A 9,884-nucleotide genomic window follows, 5' to 3' on the forward strand; every position below is an offset into this window, starting at 1 on the left:
ATTTTACCAAAACGCAGGGGATTTATTTGGGGTTTGGGCGAAAAATAATCCTGTGGGAGGTGCGGTAGGCCAACACATGAGGCAAGGAAATGAGGTATCTTTGGGGGCAGGAAGCTGGTGACCAGAAGCCTCAGGTCCCGCGGGAGAGGTGACAGCAGATGGGCAGGCAGACATCTGGGTCCCCGGGGAAATGAGGAGGTTGAGGACTCAATGGCTGGGGCGAAAGGGGTTGAACAAATATTTACACACCACAGGGAAGCCTCTGGGGCACTTGAAGGGGTCAGGGCGGGGCTTTGGCAAGGGCGGGGCCTAAAGGTACCGAGCAAGCCGGTCGTAGACTTGGTCCAGGTTTCTGCACAGGAATATGGAGAGCGTCATGAAGCTGAGCTATAGAGAAAGGAGACCTGGTCAGAGAGGTCCAGGGGATGTTGGCGAGGGTGATGGGGGTAGGGAGGATGGGGGTCCCGAGGGAGAAAAAGGGGTGGGGCCAGGGGATAAAAATAAAGCCAGGAGATTTGGGTTGGGGGCGCGGTCATGGGGGGCGGAGAAGGGAGTATAAGGTGGGTGGGGCTAGAGGGAGAGCTGGGCCAGGTTGTGAAAGATGGGATCAGGGATGGGAATTTGGAGGCTTGGGGTTAGTTACTAAAGATGCGAGGGAGAGAGGGAGGATGGGAAGAAGAATAGGGTGGGGTAGAGGTGCCCAGCTGCGTCTAGCTCAGGTTTGGAGTCTGGGAAGGAGTGCGATCCGGAGATAGCCCAGGGTACTTTATTCCGGAGGCTCATCTGTCTCCCCCTCTCCCTCGGCCGCTAGTTCCACCTCGACCTCCACCTCCACGCTCCCGTTCTCAGGTTGTTCCTCGTCTTGATCCCAAAGCGGCCAGGGCCCCAGGGCCATGGGCAGCTTGACCTGTGGGGACTTGTCCCCCCAGTTGGGACAGGCGTCCGCCATGCCCCAGCCACCCCAGAGACCGCCGCTACGCCCGCTGCTGCTCAGCACACCACAGCGCCCGCCGCCTCCGCCATCAGCCCTGGGGCCAAGCCCGGGGCTCGAACCATAGGCGTCCGGCACCTGCAGCTGGCGCTCCCGGCAGAGCACCGTACGCAGTAGTAGCAGGCCCAGCCCCGCCACACTCACCTGCAGGGAAAAGGGAGGAATACTGCAGCCAAGAGCAGAGCGCTAGAACGCCAAGGGAGGCGGGAACGCCTACTCCCTGCGTACAACCAATCAGGGCTCACAGAAGATAGGTCTTGTGCGGAGAGGCAGAAGAGCCTGGATTGGCTGAAGCTCTATCACGCCTGCACCTTTCCCGGAGAATGGGAAGGCGCGCAATTTGGGGGCGGAGCCATCTAGGGATTGTAGGGCTAATCGCAAATAGGGGCGGGACCAAATTACCTCAAGTAGACCGACGCCCAGACAAATGCCTACTATGGAGATGAGGTTGTTGTGCAACCACTTCTGGATGCTCCGCGCGCAGCCCTAGGGATATAGGGAAAGGTTAAAGGTAGGGTCCTCTCTGGGATTCTCCCTCAACCCCGTGCACACTGTTTTCCTTAGCCCAGCCCTCACCCCTCTTTCAGGCACCACCCCGCGTCCCTAGTTACTAGGGTTCTCTAGTCTCCACCTCGTCCGGTCCAACCCTCCTTTCAGCCTTGCTTTTTCTTTTAGGCCCCGCCCCCGCAAACCACGCCCCTTCTGGGGAGCTCCACCCCTCCTGTTGTGCCGCTTTCTCGTAGCCCCACCCTACTTGCAGACTCCTCCCAGGTCCTGCGGCCCCGCCTCCTGGGGAGCAAACCCCTACCACAGCTCTACCCGCTCACCAGCCCCTCCCCTTCCTAGCGGGCTCCAAACCCTGCCCACCTCGCTGTAGATACCGCTGTCTGCAGGGACCAGGCAAAGGTCTGTACTGTGGCGGGGCCGCGCCAGTGGTCCCAGCCGGCTGAACTGGGGGAAGGAGAGTTTCTCGAAGATGGCGGAGTCGTTGCTCGCCGATGAATTATAGCAGGAGCAGGGCACGCGGTGCATCTCTGACTCGTTGCTGCTGAGGCTGGGGATACTGAGCCAGTCCTGAGGAGAGTTCCAGCCGCAGCATCGCAGCTAGAAGAGGGACAAGAGTCAGAGAGACGTGGACTGGAGGGATTCAAAATGATTTGGGCGTTCAGGGGACTGGGTGGTGTGCCTGAGGTCACGTTGGGGAGCAGAGGGCCAAGTAATGGGTGTAGGTGATGGACCACACGCGGGCTAGGCTTGGGGACGTTAGAAGAACTTGGGGTTGGTGGAGACCAATCACGGGTGACATGGGGCTGTGGGAGGAGCTGCAGAATCACGCTGTGGATGGAAGATTGGGTGGGCGGTGCAATTCAACCTCAGGTGGGGAACAGGTGGATGAGAGGTCAGGGCCACGAGAGTGGCCAGAGTGGAGTCTCACGTGGGCCGGGTCCTGTGAGGGCCAGAGTCACCCAGGGTTAGGGAGTGGGGTCACGCTAGGGCCTCGGGGCTGAGGGCGAATTCTTATCAGGGCAGAAACCAGAGCCTCTCCAGGGTCTGGGAGCTGGGGGAAACGACCACACAGGAGTCAGTCGAGTTGCCATCTGGGGACGGGGCCACGCAGGAGGTCGGGTGGATGGATAGGGTTACCCTTAGGGTCCTGGAGCTGGGCGCCCCGGCTTGGTCGGGGCGGAGTCTCCCTGGGACAGGGGACAGGGCTGTCAGAATGCCAGACCTACAGGGAGGGATGCACGTCCGGGTAGGCGGGGGCTCACCCACCTGGAACTGCACGTAGTCCCAGCTCTCCTCCGCCGCCGACTCCTCCGGGTGCGCGTGGTAGCGTTGGATGGTCTCCATCACGATATCCTTCACCCTCCGCTCCAGCTAAGAGGCTAACAGTGAGGCCGGATCCCCACCCACTTCCCCACCCCCAATTTGCCCCGACCCACTCCAGCCTCTTCTGGGCTTTCTCAGTCCCATGAGGTCCCTGAGCGTCTTAAGTTGGTCTCGATTTCTCACCCAATGGCTAGCTATGTATTTGTTCCTTAAAATCTCTGCCTATCGTGTCTTTGTTTCTCCCACTGTCTCCCACGATCTCTCATTAGGTCTCTGCCTCTTTCTTGGAGCCTCTTCTTTCTCCGCCTGTTTTTCTCTTTTTTTCTATTTCCCTTTGGATCTCTCTCTCTCTTGCTGTGTCTTTCTTCCTCCGTGCCTGTCATCCTCGTCGTTGAGTCTCTTCCTTCGACTCACCTCATCTCTATCTTCTTTGTGTCTGTCTCTGTGTCCCTATGTTTTTCCGTCTGCCTCTGCCCGTCACTATTATTTCTTTGTCCATGTCAGCTCTTGTCTACCTTTGTTTCCGTCTTTTTCAGCCCCCTCCCTACCCCCCTGCCCCCCCCCCCCCGTCCCCCACAGGAGCTTGGGAGGAGTGGGGGGAGGGGAAGCCAACCTCACCCGGGTCCGCTGAGTGGAGATGAGGATTCCTAGCGTGATCTGCATGGCAAACAGGAGCAGCAGTATCCCAAAATACTGGGGAGAGGGGGGGCAGCAGAGTGGGGGAGATCAGGCTGAGCCCCTTCCTTGGATGTGGGGCTCTATTGGAGGGGGGTGTGGGGAGGGCACTCACCAGGCCCAGCAGGCAGCGGAGCTCCTTCAGGGCCCCCACACAGCCCAGGAGAGCAAGACCCATGGTGAGAATTCCTGAGATGGCCAGGGCCTTGGACCAGATCTGCAGGGGCATGAAGGACAGGCCTGGGGGAGGTGAGAGGCAGTGACATTGGGCACGGTGCTCACAACCCCAGGTAGCCCCATTCCCCACCCATGCAGCCACTCAACTGGGGAGCAGTATGGGGGGGGGCTCTTTCTCTGCGTGTCTGTCCCTGCCACATGTTGAGTCTCTGTTCCTCTCCTTCTGGGATGCTATCTACCCCTCTCTCTGGCACTCTGTTCCTCCTGAGTCACCGTCCCCTCAACACCCTCTCTAGGTCTCTGTTCTCTTCTCTCTGGATCTCTGTTCCTTTCTCCCTGGTCATAGTCTCTCCCTCTTGCTCTCAGTCTCTCTTTCCTCCTTCAGCCCCTCCTCACCCCCAAAAGTTTCAGTCCCATCACTTGGCAGTACATCTGTCACTTAGACCTCCCAAGGGGTAGGGGTGCGTGATATCTATTTCTGAGTGCTATTTTCAGGGACACATGGGAGGCATGCGTTCAACGCAGTCCTCAGTACAGGGCACACACTTATTAAACATGAGCTATCAGTATTTCGACTATTACTCCATTATTACTTTCCTATTATTATTATTATTATTATTATTATTATTATTATTAATGTTATATCTGCTCTTCCATTTCTTTGCTGCGTGACAGCCAGTAAGTGACGTCCCCTCCCTGAACCTCAAGAGAGGGGAAGGTTTGTGGGAGGATCTGATAAGGATCTGCACTACATCTAACACGTAGGAAGTGCCTGAGAAATGGCTATTATCATTTTTATTAGTATTCATATGCACAACTCATTTGCCAGAGGAAGGCACTGAGACTAAGAGCAGTGGGCAGGCTGTGAAGCAGAGTCTGGGACAAGGGAGACCCCGGGATGTCACTTAGGGGCAGACCGGGTCACACTTGCTCCAGGAGGCCCCTCCCAGGAGCCCTGGCCCCCTCACCTACAAAGGACACGAAGCTGGTCTTGTCAATGAGTATCCAGATGCCAAAGCAGAAAATAAGGCTGCCTAGGACCTGGAGGGAGGAGATGAGAATATGGCGGTGGGCAAAGGAGGGGGGGATATCAGGTCAGGTGGCTGTGGCAGGGGCTGGGGCCTGGGCTGGGTAGCCATGTGGCAACTCACGAAGAAGAAGAGGTTGAAAACGAAGAGGAGGTACTTGATGAGGCTGAGGCAGCTGTCCTGGGCCGACATCTTCGCCTAGAGGGGTGGGCAGCCAGAGGGGAGGGACCGAACAGAAGAGGTGTTAGCAGTGGAGGAGAAGGGCAGAAAGAGGCTGTGAGAGAGGGGGAGGGAGAAAGGAAGAACACCGAGAAAGAGGAAGTTCCAGAGGTGGAGCCCCGCCCCCTCCCTCTACACCCTAGAGGTGGCTTTTTTGTCTATCTGGGCCCCTGTCGCCCTCATCTGCCCCACTCAGACACACACCAGTACCTGAGGGGCCTTGGGATTTGTGGGCACCAAGGACACGTTGGGTAGTTCCTCCCAGGTCTCCATGGCTCAGGCTGGGGGACCCGCAGGGACTCCTGATCTACTTGCACCCACCTACTCTGGGCCCCGGGGCCCCAGGCCAGCCCTGGACAGCAGCCGACCTCACAGACACTCTGACCTCACTGCCTGCTAAGCTTTGCCATCTCTGCATCCATCTCTGTCCCCTCTTCCTGGCCCTCTGTCTCTGGTCCTCCCTTCTCCGGGTCTCTGTCCTCTCTCTGGGTCTCTGGTGTCCCTCCCCCAACACCTCCCACCTCACCTTCCCGGCATCTACCCTCTCCCTCTCTGGGTTTCTGGCCCCTTCTCTCAGCACGCCTGTCTTTTCTCTGCTTATGCCCCATCCCCGCACCTTGTCATGGCCTCTCTCTCAGAGTCTGCATCCGGTTCTTGACAACAAATGTACACCACGCTGTTCCCATATGCTGGGGAAGGGGCTGGGCACCTGGGGGAAGTGAAAGTGCTTCAGTGCCCCACGTGGGAAGGTCCCTGCGAGTGAGGGGGTGGCCTGGCTGTGCCAAAACACCCAGAGGGGAAGCTGGGTCTCTGCAGTACTTCCTGCTTCTGCAGTGGGGCCCCAGCAGGGTGAGGCTGGGGAGGAGTCCGGATTGAATCTGTGACCTTGGCAGTTAGATCGAGGTCTGCTGTACTTGATGGTCTCCAGCCTCCGTAGTCTCTCCTGTTGGCCCCCACTCTTGTCAAATTGGATTTCCACCGTTGGGGATGTTCCTACCTCTTGAAGTCCATCCAGGCCCTGGGAAACCCGCCCCTCTTAGGGACATAACACCCTCTCTTTCTGAGAGATCTCATCTACCATTTTTTTTTTTTTAAGGCTCCAAATGCAATTTATTTTCTTATTAATGTTATCAAAAATCAATTCATGTTAATAGTGTTCTGATTTTTGGCTCTGGACTTCCTTTCTCTCTTTCCGGTGTTATTGAGGGATAATTGACAATTGCAATTGTATGTTATTTCAAGTGTCCAACATGATGATTTGATCTACATATGCATTGTGGAATGATTGCCAAGATCAGGATAACATTTTGATCATCTCACATAGTTAACTATTTTTATTTTTTTGGTGGTGGTGAGAACACTTAATAGGTATTCTCAGCAACTTTCCAGTTTACAATACTGGATAATTATCTATAATCGCCATCCTGTATATTAGATCCTCAGAATGTATTTTTTTTTTTAATGTTTATTTACTTGAGAGAGAGTGAGAGTGAGAGAGAGAGAGAGAGCGAGAGCAGGGGAGGGGCAGAGGGAGAGGGAGAGAGAATCCTAAACAGGCTCCATGTTGCCAGCGCAGAACCCTATGTGGAGCTCGACCTCATGAACCTTGAGATCATGACCCGAGTGAAATCAAGAGTCAGATGCTTAACCAACTGAGCTCCCAAGGCACCCCTGAATGTATTCTTTTAACTGAAAGTCTGTACCCTTTGATCCACATCCCCCCATTTCCCCTATTTCCCAGAGCGTGATGGTCAGGACTCTATTCTCTGTTTCTATGAAATTCTCCCCCTGCCCTGTTTTTTAATTTTTTAAATTATGTTTCTTTATTTTTGAGAGGCAGAGAGAGACAGAGTGTGAGCGGGGAAAGGGTGGGGGGGGGGGGACACAGAATCAGAAGCAGGCTCCAGGCTCTGAGCTGTCAGCAGAGAGCCCGATGCGGGGCTCCAACTCACAAACCAGGAGATCATGACCTGAGCCGAAGTCGGATGCTCAACCGACGGAGCCACCCAGGCGCCCCTCCCCCTGCCCCGTTTTTAAAATAAGATTCCACATTTCAATGATACCATGAAGTCTTTCTCTGTCTGGCTAATTTCACTTAGCATAATGCCCTCCAGGTTCATCCATGTTGTAAAGGGCAGGATGGATATATATATATATATATATATATATATATATATATATATATATATATATATATATAGTTGACCTTATATGTGTGGGTATACTTCCTTATTACATTGGTTTATGTGTCTGTTTGTATACCATTTTTTTAAGTTTATTTATTTATTTTGAGAGACAGAGAATGTGCACCAGTGGGGGAGGGCCAGGGAGAGAGAGAGAGAGAGAGAGAGAGAGAGAGAGAGAGGAGCCTAAGCAGGCTCCATGCCCAGTGTGGAGCCCTACATGGGGCTCCATCCCACAAACCGTGAGATCATGACTGAGCTGAAATCAAGAGTCAGCACTTAACCGACTGAGCCATCCAGGCTTCCTATACCATTTGTTTTGATTACTATAATTTTGTCATATAGTTTGAAACCAAGAAGTGTGATGCCTCCAACTTTGTTCTTCTTTCTCAATATTCTTTTGGCTATTTCTTTTTCCTTTTTACTGTTGTTATTTACCTTTTCTAAATTAATTAATTTATTTATTGTTTAATTTATATCCAAGTTAGTTAGCATATAGTGCAAAAATGATTTCAGGAGTAAATTCCTTAATGCCCATTCCCCATTTAGCCCATCCCCCCTCCCACAACCCCTCCAGTAACCCTCTGTTTGTTCTCCATATTTAAGAGTCTCTTATGTTTTGTCCCCCTCCCTGTTTTTATATTATTTTTGCTTCCCTTCCCTTATGTTCATCTGTTTAGTATCTTAAATTCCTCATATCAGTGGAGTCATGTGATATTTGTCTTTCTCTGACTGACTAATTTCGCTTAGCATAATACTCTCCAGTTCCATCCGTGTAGTTGTAAATGGCAAGATTTCATTCTTTTTGATTGCTGAGTAATACTCCATTGTGTGTGTGTGTGTGTGTGTGTGTATATATATGTATATATATATATATACATATATATATATATATATATGTATATATATATATATATGTATATATATATATACCACATCTTCTTTATCCATTCATCCATCGATGGACATTTGGGCTCTTACCATATTTTGGCTATTGTTGATAGTGCTGCTGTAAACATGGGGGTGCATGTGTCCCTTCGAAACAGCACACCTATATGTATCCCTTGGATAAATGCCTAGTAGTGCAATTGCTGGGTCATAGGGTAGTTCTATTTTTAGTTTTTTGAGGAACTTCCATACTGTTTTCCAGAGTGGCTGCACCGGTTTGCATTCCCATCAACAACGCAAAAGAGATCCTCTTTCTCTGCATCTTTGCCAACATCTGTTGTTGCCTGAGTTGTTAATGTTAGCCATTCTGACAGGTGTAAGGTGGTATCTCATTGTGGTTTTGATCTGTATTTCCCTAATGATGAGTGATGTTGAGCATTTTTTCATGTGTTGGTTGGCCATCTGGATGTCTTTTTTTGAGAAATATCTATTCATGTCTTTTACCCATTTCTTCACTGGATTCTTTGTTTTTGGGTGTTGAGTTTGATAAGTTCTTTATAGATTTTGGATACTAACCCTTTATCTGTTATGTCATTTGCAAGTATCTTCTCCCATTCTGTCGGTTGCCTTTTAGTTTTGCTGATTGTTTCCTTCACTGTGCAGAAGCTTTTTATTTTGATGAGGTCCCAATAGTTCATTTTTGCTTTTTTTTCCCCTTGCCTCTGAAGACATGTTGAGTAAGAAGTTGCTGCGGCTGAGGTCAAAGAGGTTTTTGTCTGTTTTCTCCTCTCCTCTAGGATTTTGATGGCTTCCTGTCTTACATTTAGGTCTTTCATCCATTTTGGTTTATTTTTGGTGTATGGTGTAAGAAAGTGGTCCAGGTTCATTTTTCTGCATGTTGCTGTCCAGTTTTCCCAGCACCATTTGCTAAAGAGACGGTCTTTATTCCATTGGATATTCTTTCCTGTTTTGTCAAAGATTAGTTGGCCATACATTTGTGGGTCCATTTCTGGGTTCTCTATTCTGTTCCATTGATCTGAGTGTCTGTTTTTTGTTCCAGTACCATACTCGTAATGATTACGGTTTTGTAATACATCTTGAAACCCGGGATTGTGATGCCTCCAGCTTTGGTTTTCTTTTTCAAGGTTGCTTTGGCTATTCAGGGTCTTTTTGCTTCCATACAAATTTAAGATTGTTTGTTCTAGCGCTGTGAAGAATGCTGGTGTTATTTTGATAGGGATTGCATTGAATATGTAGATTGCTTTGGGTAGTATCGACATTTTAACAATGTTTGTTCTTCCAATCCAGGAGCATGGAATATTTTTCCATTTTTTGGTATCTTCTTGAACTTCTTTCATAAGCTTTCTCTAGTTTTCAGTGTATAGATTTTTCACCTCTTTGGTTATGTTTATTCCTAGATATTAAAAAAAATTTTTTTTATGTTTATTTATTTTTGAGAGAGAGGGAGAAACAGAGTGTGAGTAGGGCAGGGGCAGAGAGAGAGGGAGCCACGGAATCCGAGGCAGGCTCCAGGCCCTGAGCCGTCAGCACAGAGCCTGATGTGGGCCTCGAACCCACAAACCGTGAGATCATGACCTGAGCCGAAGTTGGACGCCCAACTGACTGAGCCACCCAGGCGCCCCTATTCTTAGGTATTTTATGGTTTTTGGTTATTTACTTTTGAGAGAGCAAGAGTGTGAGTGAGGGAGGGGCAGAGAGAGAGGGGGACATAGGATCCAAAGTAGGCTCTGTGCTGACCACAGAGAGCCCGATGTGGGACTTGAACCTATGAACTATAAGATCATGCCATGGGCTGAAGCTGGACTCTCAACTGACTGAGACACCCAGGCACCCCTCTTTTTGGCTATTTCGACGTCTTTTGTAGTTATGTAC

General features: G+C 50.8%; 1 protein-coding gene across 7 annotated transcripts; it reads right to left on the bottom strand.

The window, feature by feature from the left end:
* Position 1: 1 nt before the first annotated feature.
* Positions 2 to 5,689, bottom strand: CD37 (CD37 molecule). Of its 7 annotated transcripts, XM_060651722.2 has the most exons (10): positions 5,131 to 5,461; positions 4,825 to 4,899; positions 4,642 to 4,714; positions 3,612 to 3,736; positions 3,440 to 3,514; positions 2,765 to 2,869; positions 1,859 to 2,095; positions 1,394 to 1,477; positions 320 to 387; positions 2 to 214 (listed from the first exon to the last, which is right to left on the bottom strand). In XM_060651722.2, exons 1-10 carry the CDS (start codon positions 5,191 to 5,193, stop codon positions 208 to 210), a joined length of 912 nt encoding a protein of 303 aa, XP_060507705.1. In that variant the 5' UTR covers positions 5,194 to 5,461; the 3' UTR covers positions 2 to 207. The 7 variants fall into 7 exon arrangements, with proteins under 7 accessions (XP_060507705.1, XP_060507704.1, XP_078295651.1 ...); XM_060651721.2 differs by having other exon boundaries at positions 2 to 387; positions 5,131 to 5,462; XM_078439525.2 differs by lacking the exons at positions 2 to 214; positions 320 to 387; positions 5,131 to 5,461 and adding exons at positions 751 to 1,135; positions 5,537 to 5,689.
* Positions 5,690 to 9,884: the final 4,195 nt, after the last annotated feature.

Source organism: Panthera onca, chromosome E2 (assembly GCF_046562875.1).
Source record: "Panthera onca isolate mPanOnc1 chromosome E2, mPanOnc1 haplotype 2, whole genome shotgun sequence".
In the NCBI taxonomy this organism is placed as follows: Eukaryota; Metazoa; Chordata; class Mammalia; order Carnivora; family Felidae; genus Panthera; species Panthera onca.